Source organism: Chrysochloris asiatica, unplaced genomic scaffold, assembly GCF_000296735.1.
Source record: "Chrysochloris asiatica unplaced genomic scaffold, ChrAsi1.0 scaffold00003, whole genome shotgun sequence".
Taxonomy (NCBI): Eukaryota; Metazoa; Chordata; class Mammalia; order Afrosoricida; family Chrysochloridae; genus Chrysochloris; species Chrysochloris asiatica.
In genome coordinates this window covers 13892962-13916865 of record NW_006408521.1, presented here as the reverse complement: position 1 = coordinate 13916865, position 23904 = coordinate 13892962, and the positions used below count along the sequence as shown (strand labels likewise).

Here is a 23904-nt window from a genome sequence, read left to right as displayed (position 1 = left end):
ACTGGACCAATAAACAACATCCTTATCAATGGAGAAATGATTGAAGTTATCAAAGACTTCATTTTGCTCGTATCAACCATCAACACTCATGAAACCAGCAGTCAAGAAGTCAAACAATGTATTGCATTGGGTAAATCTGCTGCACAAGTTTTTTTTTAAGTGTTGAAGAGCAAAGATGTCAGTTTGAGGATTAAGGTACGCCTGACTCAAGCCATGGTATTTTCAATAACCTCATACGCATGCAGAAGTTGGATAGTGAATAGGAAGACTGTAGGAGAACTGATGCATTTGAGTTATGGAGTTAGAGGAGAATATTAAAAGTACCATGGCCTGCCAAAAGAACAAACAAATCTGTGTTGATAGAAGTACAACCAGAGTGCTCCTTGGAAGCCAGGATGGCCAAACTTTGTCTATCATACTTTGGACATATTACCAGGATGGACCAGTCCCTGGAGAAGTATATCATACTTGGTAAAATGGAGCATCAGAGAAAAAAAAGAAGACCCCCCAACAAGATGGATTGGCACAGTGGCAGCAGCAAGGGCCTCAGGTGTTGCAACGATTGTGAGGTTGCCCCAGGACCAGGCAATGTTTTGTTCTGTTGTGCATAGGGTCTCTATGGGTCAGTACTGACTCAATGTTACCTATCAACAATAACAGCTAAGTTCAAGGTTGGCAGTTCAAACCAACCAGTCACTTCTCAAAAACCCTATATGGGGCTGCTATGACTTGGGATCAAGTCCACAGCAGTTAACATCAATAACAACAAATAGATATTAAGTATTTCCAGTGAAAATTTAGCAAGGACAATGGATGAAATCAATTCCTGTTTTATTGAGGGAGCAAAAATGCTAAATTATTGGTGTAAATTTTTGGATTTGGGACTATTCTTGTGATGATTTGTGATCGTCAAATAATGGCCCTCAAAACTGTCCATGTCCTAGTTTCTGTGAATTTGTTACCTTACATGTAACAGAAGGACATTTGCAGGTATGATTAAGTTACAAGTTTTGAGAAGGGGAGATTATTTTAGATTATCCAGGCGGGCCCAGGGTCCTTAAAAGAGGTAGGTGGAAGAGTCAGTGGGAGAGAAAGTGATACAAAAAAGGAAGCAGAAATAGCAAGAACAACATGCTGCCTTTAAGGTGGAATAAGGCATGCAGGCAGCTTCTAGAAACTGGACTAGGCAAGAAAACTGATTCTCCCCTGGAGTCTCCAGAAGGAGTTCAACCCTGCTGACATCTTGATGTCAGCCCAATGAACCCATTTTAGATGTAGGACCTCCAGAACTACAAGATAGTCAATTTGTGCTCTTTTAAGTCACAGAGTTTGTGGTAGTTTACTGTAACTGCAATAGGAAACTAATACATCCTCTCCAAAAACATCCACAAGAATGAAAAGCATCATTGTTGCTTCCTTATTTTTTTTTCTCCTTTAAAAATTTATTTGTTGTGGTGGTATAGTGAATTACTTGATATGTCTCTTTTAGCCATAGTCTTAGTAAGTGCCACCAAATGATTGAATGGGACCATGCAAATAGTATGCACAAAGCCCTAATGTGGGAAGAAGTTTTGCTATTCCATTGGGTCTAAATGAGTCAGCTCAGAAGCAAGTGGAGGCTATCACTATCAAGAAAGAAGAGCCAGGAATGGAGCGCATTCTTTGGACCCTGAGATCCCTCCACAATGAGCCTCCTCATTCTAGGAATCATAGGACTGTGGACCAGAGACATGGTGCAGAAGTAGTGGCAGCAGAGGTACCAGCACCAAGAGCCGAAGACAGCAGCAGACTTCCTGGTCCACAAAGTGAAAACACGGAGTGCCTTCAGGCAGGAGGTTCCATTGTGGAATAGAGTGCCTCCAGGCACTTAATCGGGAGAGATGAATTCGCTGACTCACAGAGCTAGAATTTAGGGCTTTGGGCTGAGGTTTGTGGCAGAGTAAAGTGTCTTTGGGGTATTTTATCAGCAGTACTAAAGGAGCTTTGTAACACGTGAGCAAGCAGGTCAGAGGCCATGTGGCTGTGTAGGTGAGGGACCGAGGACCAGAGAGATCCATAGCTGTGGGCATGGCTGAGAAGAGGTACTCTTGGCCAGAAGAGCTGTATTCTAAATATTTTTTTAATTCTAAATTGTGCCCTGTTAACTTCTCTAATAAACCCCCTAATCATAAATATTATCTGTGAATTCTGTGTGGTCATTGCAATGAATTCTTGATCCCAGTAGAAAAGCAAAAAGTGCTGTGGGAGACGGTTGATATCAGAATTGGCAAAGGATCAAGGAGAGTGGGGGCAGGTCTGACCTCCATCTCAGAGGAACTGCCCTGGATGGATGAGTTTGGTTCTCCTTTCCCCTTGTGAAGCCAATGGAGGTCATGCATGGCTTCCATGTCATTTTACAGTTAGGCATGCTTTTAATATAATGTGATTATTCATAATCATAGATGATTGCTCTGGGTGGCCTGCCCGGTCATTTATCATCCTTTCCATATATATATATAATTTATTTATTTATTTCCTGAATGTTTTAGCGTGGTTTAGGTGAAAGCTCACAAAGCTAATTTGTTTCCTATTCAACAATGTACACAGAGATTGTTTCATGATATTGGTTACAATCAGTATATCGGCACTCTTTTCATTCCCACACTCAACTCCCTGTTTCCTTTCTATGTTTCTTGATCTAGCTAGATCAATATCAGGATCTTGATTACTAGTACTTCAACTAAAGTGGCATAAAACAAGACAAACTGCTTGGGACAATTGAGCAGTCAACTTAATATCTTCATAGAGAAAACTAACTTGTGTGTACTTGTTTTTTGTTGATGTTTTTGTCTCTTTCATTAGGGTGTGAGCTGTGTGAGGATTAGGAAAAAATACCAGCCTTATTCATCTTTTATATTTTGGTATCTGGTACTGAGAACTATTTGTTGATAAAATGAATGAATCAAACATTTTAGTAGATTTATATCTAGACTTTTAATCTGTTACAACTTTTTTTCAACAAACTATGTTACTACACAGCATTCTTACAGATATGGGTTTAAACATATATATTTTTTTGTTTCACTGTTTTCCTGATTATAACTAACATTATTTGTCTATAAATTTCATCATTAAGTGAATTACATGTTTCTGAACACAGTAAGCATGATAGGTGATTACTATGTATTGACCTAAAATCTAAATGAGTGTGAGGATGACTGGTCTTTTCATGCCTAGAAACCTCATTTCTCAGAGTTCTCAAAGTCAGTAACCAGCCTTATGACCTTTTCATAATTCTCCGGTTCTTTCTTCGTTTCTCCTCTCAATTTGCAGACAAACTCATGGAGGCTCAAACTTTCCTCATTAGAGGCATTTCTTTGAGATTTCCTTAAAGCCAATTTCTCCAAAGCACTGATACTTTTATCCTTTAAAGCAGGACCTTTTCCTATTTTTATTGCTTTTAAATAATAGGTAATTGCACAGACTTCATTTTTCATTTGCAATTCCTGAAATTTGGCATAGTGAAAATGTAGCTTTTGCTTTTTTAATTCGTCTTGTGGATTGATTTCTAATGCTTTTTGAAAAGTTTCTTCAGTTTTTCTGTAGTCACCTGCTTCTATATACATACTTGCCAGGTGAATATAAGCAATATCAAATGTGGGCTTTTGTTTCACTGCAAATTCCAAATGATATATGGCTGATTTTATTTTCTTGTCATAGTCTCTGTCTTGTCCTCTAGGCTTCCTGTTTGTACCGTCCTTCATTTGGAACACTTTCTGCCTATAGCAAAGACCTATCTGGTGATGCAACAAGGCAGAGTCAGGCATTGCCCTCAAGGCCATTTGTAAGAACTCTAAGGCTTTATCCAGAGAGCCTTGTTTTCGGTAAAACTTGCCTGCGTATCGTAAGACATAGTTCTGGAAGGATGTGCTGGCCAGTGCTTCTTTAATATACTTCTCTCCTTCAGCTTCTTGTCCTAGTTCCTGAAGCTTCAGGGCAAAGAGAGCTTTGATATATGCATTTTCTGGATTTAGCCTCAGGGCCTGCTTTAGAGGTTGCAGAGAAAGCCCTGTTTCCAGTAAGCTCATGCCTTCTAGGCGATAGAGAGTAATTGCATACCCAGCGCAGGATTCAGGGTTTTTAGGATCCACTTCAAGAGCCTTTTCAAAGCAGACTTTGGCCCGTTCATAATTTTGTCCTCCACACTTAAGCAAGGCCCACCCTTCCTCACAGTCTATCTCAGGACATTCTATCGTGTAGCCGGAGGTGTCTGAAAACTTCTTGCAAGTGTTCTTCACCTTGTTCAGGTAAGTCTGGGCTTCTGCCAGCTTTCCCATGTGGTAATATACCCAGGCATAGTTGCCCCAGGTAACCAGACTTCTCAAATCAGATTGGTCCGCGTGTTTTTGCTGGATTAATTTTTCAGCCCTTTTCAAACTCTCCAGGCTTTCTTCATTCTGGCCTTCCAGGTATCTCACATAGGCCAGTAAATTGTGCATTCCCACATTGTATTTGATGTCTAGGAACTCAATCTCCTCAAAGATCCTGCTTTCTAAATCATGTATTTCATTGTCTTCAATCAGCAACGTCCATGTAAATTGGCATCTCAACTTCTCCAGCCGTTCCTTAATCCAACGCTGATCAGTATTCTCACTATGAAAACCAAAGATTTTCTTTGTTAGGTGAAGAACAGCTAGTAGATGGAAGTTGGACAAGATGTATCATATTCTAAACCTTATAAGGAGCATACCTGCTTCAATATTGTTATGCATCCCCATATTTCTAAAATCTGCATGGATTTAGAGTGCAGTCTGCTTGACTTCATAGTCTGGCTCCAGCACTTGCTAACCAAGTAACTTCTCTGTGCTTCGAAGACACCAATGGAAAATGAGAATAATAGTACTTAACAAATTGGGTTTACTGAGGATAAGACTATATATGTAAAACACTTTGCTCATATTATGTGCTATATCTGTTATTATTAATTTAATTGGGAAAGAGATCAGTTAGATATGCAGAATGTAAGAAGCATTATTGACCTCAGGGCCTTAGCCTCTTAATTATACAGCAAATTAAAACCATTGATTAAAGCAAAGTGGACCTCTGTAGTTCTATAATATCTTTGCATCTTCCTATAAATCTATAATTCAAAATAAAAAGTTAAGAAAAGATCAAATATTTTCTTTTTTGGATGGCATTCTTTATTAAGACCATTCTACTCGATGATCTTAATTAAGATGTGTTCTTAACTGTTGTTACTACTGGTAGTTTCGAACCGCTGACCTTAAGGTTCGCAGCCCGATTCGTAACCACTATGCTACCAGAGCTCCTTTAGGTGTTGTCAAATAGGTTCTCACAAATAGTAACTCTATGCACAACAGATGAACTAAGCACCGTATAGTCCTCTATCACCCTCACAATTGTTATGTTTCAGCCCACTGTTGCAACCTACTCGGTCGAGCCATCTCCTTGAGGGTCTTCCTCTTACGCCGTCCCTCCACTTTGATGTTGTTGTTGGTAGGTGCAGAGTCCGTTATGATTCATAATGACCTTATACGCAACAGAACGAAACACTGTCCAGTCCAGTGACAACTTCACAATTGCTGTTACACTTCAGTCCATTGCTGCTGCCACTGTGCCAATATATCTGTTTGGGTGGGGGTCTTCCCTTTTTTGATGACCCTCCATTTTACCAAGCATGATGTTGCTTTCTAGGAACTGGTCCCTCATGATAACATGTCTGAATTATGGAGAACAGGTGTGGCACTCTAGGATAATCACTGGACCACAAGGTCTGTTTGAACCAAACAACTAGCAGGTCAAACCTACCAGCCACTATTCAGAAATCCTATTCAGGGTCTCTATGAGTTGGAACCCACTGACAGCATTTCACAACAACAACAACAACAATAACATGAGAGACAAAGTGTTGTCTTCCTGACTTCAAAGGAGCATTCTGGCTGTACTTCTTCCAACACAGATTTGTTCTCTGGTAGTCCCTGGTACTTTTAATATTGTTTTCTGACACCATAACTCAAATGCATCAATGCTTCTATGATCTTCCTGATTCATTATTCAACTTTCAAATGCATCAGAGGCTACTGAAAATATCATGGTTTGGGGCAGGCACACCTTAGTCCTCAAACTGACATCTTTGTTCTTGAACACTTTAAAGAAGTCTTGTGCAGCAAATTTGCCTAATATAGTATGTTGTTTGATTTCTTGACTTCTGCTTCTATGAGTGTTGACAGTGGATCCAAGCAAAATGAAGTCTTTGACAACTTTAATCTTTTCTCCATTTATCGTGATGTTATCTGTTGGTACAGTGGTGAGGATTTTTGTTTTCTTATCACTGAGGTGTAATCTATACTGGAGGCTGTGGTCTTTGGTCATCAGTAAGTATTTCATGTCTTCTTTGCTTTCAGCGAGCAAGGTTGTATCATCTGCACATCTCAGGGTGTTAATTAATCTTCTTCCGATCCTGATGCCACATTCTTCTTCATGTAACCCAGCTTTTCAGATTATTTGCTCCGCATGTAAATTGAACAAGTTTAGTGAAAGAATACAAACCTGGCACACACCTTTCCTGGTTTTAGACCATTCAATGCCTCTTTGTTCTGTTCAAACAACTGCCTCTTGGTCTATATACTGGTTTCTCATGAGCACAATTGAGTATTCTGAGATACTCATACTTTGTAATGTTGTCCATAACTTGTCATGATCCACACATTCAAAAGCCTTTGTGTAGTCAATAAAGCAGAGATAAACATCTTTCTGGTATTCTCTATTTGCAGCTAAGATCCATCTGACATCAGCAGTGATATCTCTCATTCCAGGTCCTTATATGAATCTGGCTTGATCCTCTGGCAGTTCCCCATCAAAGTACTGTTGTAGTCACTTTTGAATTATCTTTATCAAAATTTTACTTGCATGCAATATTAATGATATTGTCTGATGATTCTTCATGTCTCTTTGGAATGGGCACAAATATGGATCTCTTCCAGGTATCTGTCTTCCAGAATTCTTGGTTTAGAATGAGTGAGTGTCTCCAGTGCTGCATAAGTCTGTTGAAAATTTCAATTTGTATTCTATCAATTCCTGGATCTTTGTTCTTTGCCAGTGCCTTCAGAGCACCTTGGACTTCTTGTTTCAGTATCATTGGCTCTTGCTTATAGGCTACTTCTTGAAGCTGTTGAATATTGACCATTTCCTTTTGGTGCAGTGACTCTGTGTATTCCTTCCATCTTCTTTTGGTGCTTTCTACATCATTTAATATTTTCCCATACAGTCCTTCAATATTGCAAGTGCAGGCTTAAAATTTTTCTTCAGTTCCCTCAGCTTGAGAAATGCTGAGCATGTTCTTCCCTTTTGGTTTTCTACCTCCAGAACTTTGCACATTTCTTTATAATATTTGACTTTGTCTTCTCAAGCTGCTATTTGAAATAATCTGTTCAATCTTTTACTTCCTCTGTCTTCCATTTGCTTTAACATCTCTACACTGGAGAAAAAGTTTCAGAGTCTCTTCTGGCATCCATTTTGGACTTTTCCTTCTTTCTTGTCTTCTTAATGACTTTTTACTTTCTTCCTGTATGATGCTCTTGATGTCATCCCACAACTCTTTTGGTCTTTGGCCATTTGTGTCTAATGCATCTGTTCATCAGATGATCTCTAAATTCAGGTGGGACTTGTTAAAGGTCATATTTTGGCCCTCGTGGACTTGTTTTAATTTTCATTAGCTTTAGCTGGACTTGTATATATGTATTTGATATTCTGTTCCACAGTCTGCCCTTGGCTTTGTTTGGTTGATGATATGGAGCTTTTCCAGCTTGATGGACTGCTCTTGTCACATCCTTTGACTAGAAAGAACAGGCCTCAGGGGGACTTTTATGTATGTGCTTGATTGTGTTTCTAGTTGCCGATTTCCCAGCACTTAGTCTAAAATATATGAGGCAAAAAGAAAGTCTGCAAAGCTTACTGCCATGTTATCCCGTAAGTGCTAAGTTTCCTAACTGATTTGCCTTTTTGCCTCCACCATTCAGAGTATTCTTAAGTTTGCTATATATTGAATGTATAGGGGTTTTATCTCTACTTATTAGGAAGAATAGGAAAATAATATGTCTCCTCCATTTTTTCTGGACATGGAAGTCTATTGTCAAGTATTAATATGTATCATCTGACTTCTTTCACTGTAATGATGTCAAGAGAAATTGAAATTAACAATTGTACTTGAAGGTGTGTGTGTGTTTGCATGCATGTGTGTTTTAGGTGTGGTTGGTAAGTACCTTCAAGTTGGTGTTTACTCACAGCAACCCCGCATAGGGTTTCCAAGGAGCAGCTGGTGTGTTAGAACTGCTGCCCTTGTGGTTTGCTGTCCAGTGCTGATCCTACCGTACCTGTGGGGGGAAATGTGCTGGTTCTTCATTTTCTGTGGTTTCAACTTGTTCTGTAGATGAGATGATGTATTTTATTAGGAAGAGCACTTCCTATTTCTCACTCTTGATACTGAATTCCAGAATATAGAGTCAGGCTTAAATCCAAGTCCAAATGAGAGCTGGATTAGGGGATGTAGCAATGCATCTGATCTGCCATCTCATCTGGAGATTATCCAGTTAGTCTTTGGAGACTTGGAGACTGTTAGATAAGCACTGGATTGACAACCATGAGGAACAAGGTTCAAATCTACCAAATGATCCTAGGGATGTTATGAGTCAGAACATACTGAACGGTGTTTAACAACAAGCCATTAGGAAGTGCAAAAATAGAATAGAGGGTTTGTAGGAAAGTTAACAGGTTACAATTCAGGATCAGAAATGATGAAGATACAGTTCTTCAGTCAGGACAGCCTCTTTTCTGGAAGAAGTGCAGCCAGAGTGCTCCTTGGAGGCCAAGATGGCCAAACTTCGTCTCTCACACTTCAGACATATTGTCAGGAGGGACCAGTAACTAGAGAAGGATATCATGTTTGGTAAGGTGGAAGGACAGAGAAAGATAGGAAGACCCCCAACGAGATGGATCAGCCAAGTGGCAGCATCGATGAACTCAAGTGTGGCAACAGTAGTGAGGTTGGTCCAGGATCAGGCAGTGTTTTATTCTGCTGGTCATAAGGTCGCTATGAGTCGGTACTGACTCAATGGCACTTAACAACAACAACAAGGAGTCCTGGTGTGACACTGTGGGATAAGCACTGAACTGCTAACCGTAAATTCATGGTTCAAAGTCACCAGCCACTCCTCATAAACCCTGTACAGGTTGCTATGAGTCGGAACCAACTTGACGACCCATAACAACAACAAAAACAACCCAGTCATTTGGTGGGAATTACAAAGACTATGGCTAGAAGAGTCATATTAAGTAATTCAAAGCACTGTAGGGGAGACCAGCAAAATAAAAAAAAAAATTAAAAAAAGCAAAGATGAGGGAAGACAGCTACAAGCCACATGAAGATTACCCTGGAGCTCAAAGAGACATTGTGCCAGAGCCAACAGAGAGAACGCCTTCCCCTAGGATCAGCACCCTGACATCTGTCTTCTAGTCTCCTAAACTGTGAGAAAACAAATATGCTTGTTAAAGCCAATCCCATCCCCAAAAGAAACAAAAGCACCAAACTGAACAACAATAACAAAATATTTATTGCAGCATTTTATATGTTACCAACAAGTTGGAAATAGCAATAGGGAATAGTTAAGTAAATTATGGAACATCCTTGCCCTTGAATATTATATAACCATAAGATTATATGCATTAGATCAAAACTGGTTGAGTCTGAGGGAATTTTCTAATACACAATTAAGCTTTAGAGAGCTATACAGAAGTGTTCAAATATGACTCCATTTTTATTATGTAAAGACCCAAATAATTTATATATATAAATTATATATGTATGTATATATACATGTATGTATGTATATATGTTAATATGTGTCTATGTATGTATAGATACATGCATACATATTCTGAAGTCCTGATGTGTGTGTGTGTATATATATATATATATATATATATACACACACATACATACATATCTGAAGTCCTGATGCATATATGTTAATATTTATGTATGTGTATATGTGTGTGTATATATGTATATATATATATACATATATACACACACACATGCATACATATTCTGAAGTCCTGGTATGGCGCTGGCGCTGTGGGCTAACGCGTCAGACTGCAAAGTTGTTTGAACTACAAAATCTGTGGTTCAAGCTCACCAGCTTCTCCTTGGAAATCCTATGCAGGGTTGCTATGGATCAGAATCGACTTGACGGCACTTAACAACAACAATATACATACACATACACACACACACACATATATATTTGTTTATGATTGTCTAACATGAATAAATTAATCTAAGACATAAACCAGGTAGTTAGCATTGGGCACTATGGTAGGCAGAATAATGGCCCCTCAAAATGCCCACATACTAATCTCCATGAGCAGAGAATGAAGGTGGCCTCCAGAAACGGGGAATGTCCCTCAGGTAACAGTCAGCAAGGAAATGGGGACCTAGGTTTTAAAACTGCAAGGGACTAAATAGGGTTCCAACTAAGGAAGCAAGGAAGCAAATTCTCCACCTAGAGCCTCCAACAAGGAATGCAGTAATGCAGACATTTGGGTTTTTGTCCAATGAGACTTATGTCTATGTCTGACCCATAGAACTATGAGATGATGCAGTTGTATTGTTTTAAGCCTCTAAGTTTGTGGTATTTTATTATGTCACTAAAAAGGAGCTCTGGTAGCGTAGTGGTTAAGAATCGGGCTGCTAACCTCAAGGTCAGCAGTGTGAAACTACCAGCTGGTCCACGGGAGAAAGATGAGGCTTTCTGCTCCCGTAAAGATTTGCAGCCTCGGAAACCCTGTTCAGGGTCACTATGAGTCGGAAGCGACTCCACGGTGCTTAACAACAAAGAATGTGAATATAATCACTTCAGCCAGGAGAGGGAGCCAGACAGAAGCCAGCAATGGACAGATGTAGAAAGAAACAAAATTAGATTGGTAAGCAAAATGTGGTAAGTATATCCATGCAATGGAATATTATTCAGTCATAGAAAGAAGTAAAGTACTAATACATACTACACCATGAATGAACCTTTAAAACATTATGCTAAGTGAAGACAACTAGACATGAAAAGTTACATGTTGCATATTTCCTTTTATACAAAATATCCAGAATAGACAATTCCATGGAGACAGAGAACAGCTTAGTGGTTGCCAGGAAAGGAAAAATGGGACAGGACCTGCTTAATGAATATGGAATTTCCCTTTTGAATGGAAAAAATGTTCTGGAACTACATAGTGTTGATGGTTATACAACATTGTGAATGTGCTAAATGCTTCTGAATTATTCACTTGAAATCAGTTAAAATGATAAATGCTCTATGTATTTATGACAATAAAATTTTTATTACAGGCATATAAATTATATGCATATTTTTCAAATACATTTTAAAATACATACAAAATACTTAAAAGTTTAATTGTGGCATCTGAAATTATGTCATTTGCACCCTCTTAGATCAAATATAATTCATTAAAATTAGTTTATGTCTCACATTTTATTATCTGTGTGATCTTAACTTTTCTATATCTAAGATTCCTTATGAAAATCAGGATAACATGAGGACCTGCCTCACAAATTTGTTGCAATGATTAAATAACTTATATAATAATTTTAGAAGCCAGTTTGTACTTAATAGGCCTTCAGGAATGATAATTGCTATTAGTATTGCTTTAATAAAGCTTGATAATCCACTGTATCTGTTTATTGGTCAAGGAGACGAGGGGAAATCATTATAAACCTAAAGTTGTGCATTTTCTAGAAGTGTTGCTTCCTTCAATTTTTCCCCCACTGGAGCAGGTTGCTATAAATCATTTAATTTTTATCACCTGATATCAGAGGTTTTTGGAATCAGATATTCCATCTGGACAATCTAGAAAGTCCTGCATTGAACCCTTCAGGGAAGAAGATACTGGTATTCCCAAGCACTGAATTCCTGCCAAGCCCCTCAACAGGAGGATACCAAGCCTCTGAAGACAGTCTGACTTCTCCAAGGGGAACAGGTGTGTGCAGATGCTACTAATTCAGTCAGACTGAGGCAAGACATAGACTGAGGAAGGACATAGGAACCCTACAGTGCAGAGAGGGAGACCAGAAGCCTACAAAACAATTCCTTGTTCTCTAAAGGCTAGAGTTCCTCCTACCAAATCCCCACAATATTTCTACAGTATTTGGAGACCCCAGGACTTCATCTTACAAATCTTGGTGGGTCCTACTTTTCCAACATGGTGAGGAATCAGAAGAAAGCAATGTCTTTACCCAGACCAGTTGTCCATTCCTCTTCTAGGTCAGAGTAAGTTTGGTGGGAAAGAATTTGGGAGGTTGGGATCATTTTCTTTCTTTCTGCCAAACTCTTTCCCTTATTTGTGCTATAGAATGAGGTGAGCTTCTTTAGAGCAATTCTGCAAAAGTTCCAATCCCTGAATTAATAAAACAGTTAACTCACATACATAGTCCACCCAAAAGTAAATGCTAAAATAGAAGTTAGGAAACTTAACTTCTTTGAGACCAAGTTTGTTGAGATAATTAATGTTCATTAACATTTTCCCCCCCAAAACCTCTAAACACGACAACAGATAAGCAGAGAAATCCTTACCTCATGGTTCCTGTGAATTAGGAAGCAGTTCTGCTATGGTTTGTTGAGCCTGTTGGACTCTTGAGATCTGCTCTTTCTTGTGGATTTTCTTATGGATTTAGTCCTATCACTAGAATATATAAGGGAGTTATAAATACCAGCTGGTGATGTTGTTTCAAACGACTGAGAAACCGAAAGTAGAAACTGAAACTAAAGTAGAAAAGGAAACTTAAAAACAGTGTTTCTTCCCATATTCTGCTTTGGGATAAATTCTAGGGATAGGAAGGAAGGACACTTGGAAACAGCAAACAGGGAGGAAGTGGGAAGACTACAATTACTTTGTGAAGGTTGTCATCAATGTCATGAAACAAAATGTACATGGACTGTTGAATGGAAAACTAATTCGCTCTGCAAACTTTCACCCAAATAACAATAAATGGTTAAAAAAAAATCAACAACAAATAATGAGAGGAAACTGGTGAAGAGCAGTTTTACTTACGTATTAATTCATGTGGGGGGTCTAACTGGCCTCCTGGATTCCTGGTGTGGAGCTGTAGGATCAGCACCAGATTGAGAACCATGAGGTAGGCAGTTCAAACCCACCAGCTGCTCCTTGAAACCATATATAGGGTTGCTATGAGTCAAGAACTGACTCAAAGGCATTTAACAGCAACAACACCACCACCTGGCCTCCCAGGGACTTGGTAGCTAGGAGATTCCTTTCAGCACATCTCCTAAATGCATCTAGAGCCAGGGAGACCTGTGAATGTTGTGTAAACTTAAGGAAAGTCACGGCCAATATTTGGTCTAGCACTTCCTTATCTGGAAATAGGGATTTCTTTTATGGTATTAAATTCGGTAACTCTGTTTTCCTTTATGGTATTAAATTCGGTAACTCTCCAAGTAGGAACAAATAACTATGAGAGGTCAAGTCTCAGTTATTATTCTGTGCTTTTGAATTCTTATCCCGAGACTGAGTAGCAATCTTTCTCTTATTCATTGGGACAGAAAAAATGCATATGTCCTTCAAACAAAACACATTATTCTCTTGTTAGCCATGTATTTCCACAGAGACTTGAGCAAGTCAGAAGATACAAATAAAACTTTTTGAATAAATGATCCAAGAGGTTTATCTATGTGTTTCAATAAATGTTCAGGCTATAAACAGAAGTTCAAAAAACTGAATTAGGAAAATCTATTTTTTGAGGGGAGCAAGTAACTTTGGAATTTTTGTGGAAAAAAACAAGTGAGTTTGTGAATTCTCAGTGCACTGGATAGCTTACAGAGAAGCAGAATTTGTATTATCTTGTTGCTGTGAATTTGGCAGCAGTTCTGACTCTGTGGGGCTCTGGCTCAGGTTGATTAGGTATTCAGAATCTTGCCCAAAGGGTCCTTGGCATAGATAACCCACAAGTGACACCCAACAGAGCAGCATGGAGGAGAGATGTGTTCTAGGGGGAAAAGACCCCACATTCAAATATATATTATGGAGACACCTTCAGTAAGTTCTAGGGCAAAACAACAAGACAAATGTAACAACACTTACCACCACCAGGGTAGTAAAGGGAGTCTTGTCTTCAGGGGACTTGCTGACGCACCCCCTTAAGGGAAATTGGGATACCAGGGCCACATGGTCATGACCTCCCGACTATCAAGTAGCCAGGTGGTCAGAGAGCTGTTCCCCACAACCAACTCTGTCAGCTTTTCTTTGTCCCACCTTTGACAGTGTTGAACTGATCTGCTGCCAATCATGATTTTGTGATGATCGCCTTTGTCTTCTATGTGCTATCCTTAGCCTTGTGACCATGAACCCTTGGGACACTTTTATTACCTCATGTGATGATTTTCCTCATCCAGATGATTTGTCTTTGTCTTATAATAAGGCCCTTCATCTGTAGGAGTCATCTTCCTCAGCAGACAAACAAGTGAACTGGGATAGCTGGGTGAATCTCAACACTCATGGCACATTAAAAGCTGGACTGCCAATTACAAGGTCAGATGTTCCAGCCCACAAGCTACTCAGCAGGAGAAAGTTGAGGTTTTTTGTTTCCGCTAAGATGCACTGCTTCGGAAACCCTACACAGGGTCACTATGAGTTGGAACCGACTGTATGGCACTTAACAACAACAACAAGGAGCTTTTATTTAGTTTTGTTTTTAAATGCTAACTTCACCCTGACTAATTAAATACATCGATGGGAATGGTCCCAGGTCTTAATAGGACCAAGGAATCCTCATGTGATTTTTATCTACACCTGGGTTGAACTGTCCTCGGTCTATTGTGTGTCTAGAATTCTCAAGTTGAGTGATCTGGGACTCAAAACCAGATGCATTTCCTTTCTGTGAAGTCCAAAATCAAGTATCTTCATTTCCTTGTTCCTAGTCTCCTTGATGCATTTGAGTTATGGTGTTGAAGGAGAATATTGAAAATACCATGGGCTGCCAAAAGAACAAATAGATCTGTGTTGGAGGAAGCACTGACAGAATTCTCCTTGGAGGCCAGGATGGCCAGACTTCATTTCTCATACTTCGGACCAGTCACTGGAGAAGGATGTCATGTTTGGAAAGGTGGAGGGTCAGAGAAAAAGAGGAAGACTCCCAGCAAGATGGATTGGCAAAGTGGCAACATCAGTGGGTTCAAGTGTGACAACGATTGTGAGGTTGGCCCAGGACTGGGCAGTGTTTTGTTCTGTTGTGCTTAGGGTCGCTGTGAGTTGGTGCTGACTTGATGCACCTAACAACAACAGTCTCCCCACCTGCATAGTGGACAGTTAACCCTCGGTCTCATATGAATCCACAGAATGACATGGAAAGAAATAGTTTCAAATATTTTTACCACATTCTAAAAAGTGTGCTCTTGCTTTTTGAGATTTCCAAATGACTTCTAATCACGTTCCTGAAAAAAGTATTTAGATACCACAAGTTCTTTGTTGTGAATGGTCCACTGAGTTTTATATCTTCTCATGAATCTCCAAGGTTCTACTCAGTCCACTGTGATTCAGTTTGGCTTGTTGTTAAGTGTTGTTGAGTGAGTTTTGACTCATAGTGATCCTGTAAAAAGTTTCTGAAGCTATAAATCTTTTGCAGGAGCAGAAAGCCTCATCTTTCTACCACACAATCTGGCTTACTGCAACGAAAGTCAGTACTAACATTTCAAGTTTTAAATTTATGTAAATGTAAAGTATATGAAGTTGAGTTTGTTTTTTTAGCAACTGAAATAATTGTAGACTCACTGGAAGCTGCAAACTAATACATAGAGTCCACAGAGGGGTGTGCCCTTCACCCAAATTCCTCCATGAAAAATGTTAAAATCAGAAGGTTGATTGTATTTTAAAGAAAAACTGGTCATGGATTTATATTACAAATTTAGGTCTACAGATTTTTTACTTAACTTCTTCAAACTGACAAAGTGCTCAAATTCTCCCTGGAATTCAGGTACATGGATTCATGGAGTTTCAGTAATACAAGCAGATGGAGCTGCCTCTTTGGAGCTGGTATACTGGAGGGGAAGAGATCTCTGAAGATTAGTCCCTAGGCCCCCTGTAGTCTCATCTGTGGAGGCCTGCCATCTGCTATTAAAGATCATATGGTCACCAGACAAGCTGCTTCATAGACACTGATGGTAACCTTGTTGTTAAGTGCCGTCGAGTCAGTTCCTACCCATAGCGACCCTGAACAGGGTTTCTGAGGCTGTAAAGCTTTACGGGAGCAGAAAGCCTCATCTTTCTCCCGCAGAACAGCAGGTAGTTTCGGACTGCTAATCTTGAGGTTTGCAGCCCCATTCGTAACCACTATGTTACCAGAGCTCAGGTAAAGTAGTTACCATCTATCTGGAAGTGCGAAGTCATCATCATAAATTGGGTAAGGCTGAATATGCTCTCTGATAGCAAAAAACGGAACAGGTGACTATGAAAGCCAGTGGCTGGTGGGATTCCCTCTGAGGTAGAGCTGTTTGAGATAGGGTTACACACCAGGAAGTACAAGTTTGGGGTATCTACTCATTCCTGGTGTGGCCCTGTGGGTTAATTCACCAGACTGCAAAGCAGTTTGAACTGCAAGGTTGGCAGTTCAAGCTCACCAGCTGCTCCTCGGATACCCTGTATAAGGTCGCTATGGGTCGGGATCGACTCGACAGCATTTAACAACAACAACTCATTCAAAGTAGACTAGATGCAGAGGAAATTTAAAAAATACAAAACAAAAAACCGACCAGACAGCAAAATAAAACACAGTCGAGGTATACAGGCCAAGTCCAGCTAATTGTATTTTCTGTGCAACCTAAATATCGCCTGGAGAATGAATAGGACTCAGAGAGTAGAGGGACAGGATTGAACGGTATATACTTTCGCTCCCGTAAAGATTTGCAGCCTCGGAAACCCTGTGCAGGGTCACTATGAGTTGGAACTGACTCCACGGTACTTAACAACAACTCTTCTATAAGCCAGTTGTCTGTATTTCCAGTGGATACAGACCATGAATTCCTGACAGGGCAGCTGCCCAGAGCCACTAATGTTAAAACTCTTTGCTTCCTTGAGCATGTGTGTTTGCATACAGAGAGGCAGTTTCCCACCTATTTCAGAGTTGCAATCATTTTTGAGGGTGGAAGATGACTTGTCCCCCTCAAATCTTCCCTCTCTCACCTCCCCCAGCCAGACTCTTAATATCAGTGTTCATTGTAATATTCCCTAGAGGGGTCCAGCCAACTTCTCTGGAACTAGACATAAGGGACGATGTTGCTTCAGGCCCAGACAGGCCTGAAATCTGTAATTCACTGCTGAATACCTGGGAGTTCCCCCAACCCTGATGAAGCCAGCGGATACTTCAGAGGGCATTCTTCACTCAAGTTTTCAGCTCCAGGTGTGTCGTTGTAGGGTAAGCACTGGGCTGCTAGCCACAAGGTCTGCCAGCGCTCTTTGGAAACCATGTACAGGGTTGCTATGAATCGGAATGGACTTAATGACACAACAACCAACAACATCTATTAAGCAGCTTCCCAGGACTCTCTCACTATATAAAATAAAATTTCTTGCTCTCCATTCAGAAACTAGATGGGAATGCCAGTATTTACCTTATCTGGGATCTGGCATCTTAGAGGTATTTGACATTTTCCCTCTGTATTCAGACAATCAGGTTACATATTAGGAAAGCATGACGACAGGCCTTAAAGTATGAGGGTGAGTCAAAACTTCTATAGCCACATTCTGGCTATAGAATTTATTTTAACCAACTTTTAGAAAAGACAAATATATAATTTCTCGAAATGATCTTCTTGCTTTTCAATACACTTTGTCTATCTGTCGACAAGCTTTTAAATTCCCTTGTTAAAAAATGTTTCAGGCTGAGCTGCGAGCCAGGAATGCACCTCTGTCTTCACTTCTTCATCAGAGGTGAATCTTTGTCTTCTAAGGGCTGCTTTTAGGGGACCAAACACATGAAAGTCCAGTGGAGCAAGATCAGGACTATATGGAGGAGAATGTTTTAACACCTCAAAAAGAAGTTCTTGAAGAGTGTCAACAGTGTGGGCAGAGCTATGTGGTTGCGCATTGTTATGCAAGATCACAATGCCCTCGGACAGCAGTCTTCTGTGTTGAATCTGAAGTTTAGACTTCAGCTCTTCAGTGAGTAACAAACACTGTTGATTGCTGAACCTTTCTGTTTTCTGATAGTGTTCCAATACTGGCCCTTGAGAATCCCAGAAAGCTATAAGCATCCATTTTCTAGCCGATGGCTGACTTTTGAACTTTTTCTTGGTTGGCTATTAAGGATGTTTCCATTCCATGCTCTGCCATTTACTCTCATGCTTGTAGTGATGAATCTGTGTCTCATTACTAGTAATGATTTTTTTTTTAAAGAAACTTTTACTTTTTTTGACTATCGGTTCAAATTTTGTTTGCAGATGTCCAAATGTTTGTGTTTATGCACTTCCATGAGTTGTTTCAGTCCCCACCTCACACAAACTTTTGAAAACCCAAGTCTGTTGTGGATTATTCCATAGGCAGGGCCATGGTTGATTGGCAAATGATTTGCCACATAATCCACAGCCACTCGTCTATTTGACAGAATCATTTTACATGCACGCTTAATGTTGTCATCAGCTGTGGATGTGGATGGGCATTTTAATATAATTGGAATGTGGATAATTTTGGTCTCACGCTCAGAGTTCAGTAGAGGTTGAGAAGACTTTGGGAAACAGGATTTTCTGTGCATACATGGTGTAAACAACGCCTGTGGAGCAGAGATGACCATGTTGAGAATAGTATGGTTAGGTTGTAGCAGGGAGACTTTGGGAATTTATATTCCTGTCTTAATAACACATTCCCACAAACCACACAATTACCTCTATTCTGAGTTTCAAAGTTTAAATTTATTGTAACATTATGCTCCAGAATACATATTTAATATTATTGTCAGGAATACAAATAAACACTATGGCTAAAGTCAGGAGTCCTGGTGTGGTGTTGTGGGTTAATGCACCAGACTGCAAAGTCATTTGAATTGCAAAGTCGGTGGTTCAAGCAAACCAGCTGCTCCTTGGAAACCCTATATAGGGTCGCTGTGGGTCAGAACCAACTTGATGGCACTTAACAACAACAGCAACAAAGCCAGGAACAAGACATAAGTCTATTCTGTTGTTGTTAAGAGCCATCAAATTGAGTTGATTCCAACTCACGGTGACCCTGTATAGGGTTTCCGAGGAGCCGCTGGTGAACTTGAACCACTGACCTTGACTTGTGATTCAAACTGACTTTGCGGTCCAGCGCATTAACCCACAATGCCACACCAGGACTCCTTGTTGATTCTAGAGTTAGTTAAAAGCTAGTCTTCAAGGAATCCCAGAGGGCTGCATGGAAATGGGATGACAGGAGTCTGATTGAAGATGCTGTTGGTAGACTTTCACTATGCATGGCCTTTGACAAGAAAGGCAGAAATGGGGTTCCTCTGGTGACCCAAATGCAAATGTAGAGTAATTAGCATCATGCAGGCCTCATGCACAATTTCTGTGAGTAGTTAGTTACAAAACCTTCTGATTGGGTAAACTTATGGCTATTCTAAAAGTATACCTTAAAGCAGCAATTAAAACTATTCTGCTCAACCCCACCGCCTCCCTGCCAAGTTGAGGCCCATGCCTTTCCACCCCTCTCTCCTCAGGAACCTCTGGTTTTGTTTTCTTTCTTCTTTATCTCAGTTCAGGGGTTGGGGAGCTCTCTGAGAGTGGAGCTCTATGTGCTCTGACTCTTCTCCTCCTTGCCCTCCTCAAGCTCCGATTCTAGAAGGAATACGCTGCCTGTACCTGAAGGACTGCTTTTTAGTAGGCAACCTAGGCCCTTCTCATTGCATTCCACTGCTTGCAGCTTATCTCCATTCATCTTGTGAACGAATCCTTGGTGATACCAAGAATTTGGTGCATTTTGTGAAAGCGGTTTTTCAGCTATGTCCTGCAGCTGGCATTTCATCTTTTCCTTCTCTGATGAATGTTTGCTTATCTGCAAACCCTCCAAATAATGTTCCACAGCAGTATCTTCAGACTTCATGTGATATTCCTGAAAGTTGCCAAAGCATTGATGGAGTTGCTCCCTCTCAACATCCTTATCCAACGCTATCTTGTAATATTCTTTTGCTTCTCTGTAGTGACCTTTTTGTGCTACAAGTTCAGCAAGATTGGTGTATATGAAAGGATCATTTACTTTCCTATCAAGAGCTTTCTTTAAATATTCTATAGCACATTCCCTTAGTTCTTCAATCTTTTCTCTATGCCCAATAGCTATAGATTCTTCTGTGTTCTGCAACTGTGTGATTTTTTTCTTGTAGCAGCATCCAATCTGGTAAAAGAGGTGACTATTGTTTGGTGTGGCTTCCAGTGTCCTTAGATACAGGTCAATAGCTTTGTCTAGGTTACCCTTTAATTTGTAATATTTGGCTGCACTGCGAAGGACGTCTGTTTGGTAAGGCGCTTTCTCCAGGGCCTCCTCAACTAAGGACTCCCCTTCAGCTTCTTTAAATATCTTCAGAAGTTTTATAGCCAAGAGAACTTTAATATATTGGTTGTCAGGACTCAGTTCGATGGCCTGCTTCAAAGTTTCAAAAGGGAACTGCTTCTGTGGTTTGTCATTCAAACGGTACACTGCAATTGCCAGTCCAGAGGCAAATTCTGGGTTGTTGGGTTTCTCTTCCAGAGCCTTTTCAAAACATACCTTCGCCCTTTCATTATGCATCCCTCCACACTTTAACCATGTCCATCCTTCTTCACAGTCAATTTCCGGACACTCAATACTGTAAGGATTTGAAAACTTCTCACAGGTTTGTTTCACTTTGTCTGCATATCTCTGTGCTTCTGAGAACCTGCCCATGTGATAGTAGACCCAGGCATAGTTTCCCCATGTGACCAGACTTCTGATTTCTGCTTCATCAGCATGTTCTTGCTGGATTAACTCTTCAGCTTGCTGCAAGCATTCCAGGGCTGCCTCGTTTTGACCATCCAGGTGTTTTATATAGGCCAACAGATTGTACATAGTAGCTTTGAACTCAGTGTTTAAGAATTCAATCTGGTTACACACTCTGTCTTCTAGATCATCCGTAGCACTTTCTTCATTTAAGTTCCATGTGAAATGGCATTTCAGCTGAAGAAGGATTTTCTTCAGGGAATTCTTAGTGATCTCACTGTGGAGAAAATAATAAAGGTGGTTACTCTGATGTGCACCTGCCAAGCATTACATCCTAAGTCTTCTTAGGCAGACGAAGAGTCATTTTTCATTCACTTTCTAGACTGATCTTTATATAGCAATGGTCTGTGAGGGAACCCATAAAGCACATCCCTTACACTGTTTGAGCAGATACACAAGGGGGCTTCAAAACGTTTGTGGAAAATTGGAATGAAAACAGAATGGAATTTTCCATGGACTTTTTGAAGCCTCCTCATATAAAAGAGGAAGTCAGATGAATGAAAGGAGGGTGGAGTGGGATATGGCTATTGCACTTTAGTTATGTTTCAGTTCTCGCCTGTTCTGGGCAGACTTAAATAGCCACCCCCTGAACTTTGACTGGGCACTTTCTCTGTGTCCCTTTCTTAGTTGTTAGAGACACTAAGAAAGATAAAGGATATCCCAGCTTTCCCTGTTCCCTCAGGAGCACAAGAGCTGGTTAGAATGAGCCATGAAGAGATGTGAAAGCAGAGAGGTAAGCTTGCCAATATGTCATGTGATTTCATCCTTTTCCTTCTTCTTTTCCACAGTCGCCCCACCCCACCTCGCCAGTCATACACAGATCCCAGGAGACTTGGCTTAAGTCTGATTGAAATAGCCCTCCATCATGCCAGGACAGACCCCCAGAGAGAATGAATTTATTCTAAGAAACAAAAAAGACAAATTTGTGTTTGATGTTGCTGTTAAGTGCTGTGGAGTTGGTTCTGACTCATAGCAACCTTGTATAGGGTTGCTGAGGCTGGACACCTTCACAGGAACAGAAAGCTTTATATCTTTCTCCCGCAGAGCGGCTAGTGGACTCCAACTGCCGACCCTGGGGTTCACAGTCCAGTTTTTATCCTAATTAAGAAAGTCATTTGCCTTATTTAGTTAAATAAGTAACTTAAGTTCTAAAAGTGTGTTCTCACATTTCCATTTGCAAGGCTTGGGCATATTTTACAAAGTTTGAGTTTTTGTGCTCCACCTTTTATACCAATAGAATCCTGACTAGGCTGATTTTAAAACTGTTTTGAGTGTGTTAAAAGTAATCCAAACTCATCATAATAGGAACATAAGGTTTATTGTGAGCAGTTATTATAAGGAGGTAGGTTTTGTTCCAAAAAATATATATAAGCAAGTGGCTCCAAGAAGCTACGTATAATGAGGTTTATAAAGAGAAAAACAAAACCCAAACCTAACCCCTTGACACTGAGTCAGTTTCAAATCATAGAGACCCTGTATAGGGTTTCCTAGACTATAAATCTTTATGGAAGTAGATGGTTTCATCAGTCGGCCACAGAGCAGCTAGAGGATTTGAACTGCTGACTTTACAGCTAGGGAAACATAGACAATTATCTATCGTCTAATCTTTTTTTATCTTAACTTTTCCTTATGGATTGAGTAAAGCCTTTCAGAAAAGATCATCAATTTTACATTCAACAAATCATCTACCTCATTTCATTTCAATGAATGCAATCCCTTCAGTGTAACATCACCTATTCCACTTTCTTTCTGTGATTCTTGTTTCTTCTCTTCCTCCTCCTTTCCTAACCCTTGTGGAATTTTGTCCTTGGATAAATGCTGCCCATTTGCTCTTGAATGATTAACCATTCTATGGTGTGCATACCTCACTAGTTGTCCACCTTATCTACCTATTTACTGCTTGATTGAAGATTGAGTCATGAGGGTGAGTTCTGTTAGACCTTAAGAGTGACCAACGGTCATGGGCTCAGGTTCCTCTAGTCTCTTTTTGACCAGTAAGCCTGATATTTTTAAAAAATAATTTAGACTTTTGTTCCACATTTTCTCCCACTCTATCTAGGACCTTTTAATGCGATCCCTTTTGCGACAGGTGATAGTGGTAACCGGGCACCATCTAATTCTTCTTGTCTCAGAATCTTGGAGACTGATGTTCACGGGGTCCATTACTCCACTGGACTCTTTCCAGGCATCTTCAATTTTTTTTCCTTCTCAACAGGGAAAGACCGATCAATAGTTTTACCTTAGATGACTGGCTCCTGAGCTTTTAAAACCCCAGTTGTTGCTCACAAAAGTAGGATGTAGACTGTTGTCTTTTGTGGACTATGTTATGTCATTGGCTAATCTTAATGTGATTGACTAATCTCTGTTTCCCTCCCTTTACTGCAATCCACTGGTGTCAGGTTACTTCTGGCCTCCCTGCTAATAATCTGGCCCTCCATTCATTTACATCCAAGAAGACCTTTTGAGATTTAAATTAGGAGATGATGGGGGGTGGGGGTGGGGGTTCTAGCAGGCTAAAACAAATTTACTTTGCTATTGAATAGCCAATTTCTGGCAAGAATTTTGCAATTTGGGTCAGGCTTTTTACATTTCACATTTGGTTTCCTGAATTAGAAAACCTTACAACCAAAAGTAAGATGTCTGTTACTAATTTTCCTACTTAATAAGTGATTGTAAAAAGATTCAGAAATTCAAACTAGATACAGAAGAGAATGTGGAATGAGGGATAGTATTATTGATGTCACATGGATCTTGGCTAAAAGCAGAGAATACCAGAATATTTACTTGTGTTGACTATGCAAAGGCATTCAGCTGTGTGGGTCATAGTAAATATTACAGAGAAAGGGA

At 40.0% G+C, this 23904-nt stretch overlaps 2 protein-coding genes across 2 annotated transcripts; both read right to left on the bottom strand.

Annotated features, from left to right (window-relative positions):
- Positions 1-3221: 3221 nt before the first annotated feature.
- IFIT1 (interferon-induced protein with tetratricopeptide repeats 1) lies at positions 3222-5444 on the bottom strand. Its single transcript, XM_006831441.1, has 2 exons — positions 5432-5444; positions 3222-4672 (listed from the first exon to the last, which is right to left on the bottom strand). The coding sequence occupies exons 1-2, from the start codon at positions 5442-5444 to the stop codon at positions 3222-3224; spliced, it is 1464 nt and encodes a 487-aa protein (XP_006831504.1).
- Positions 5445-19803: 14359 nt separating this feature from the next.
- On the bottom strand, positions 19804-21270 carry IFIT3 (interferon-induced protein with tetratricopeptide repeats 3). The gene is given in 1 exon segment (XM_006878414.1): positions 19804-21270. A coding segment is annotated over 1 exon segment (1323 nt). The 5' UTR covers positions 21127-21270.
- Positions 21271-23904: the final 2634 nt, after the last annotated feature.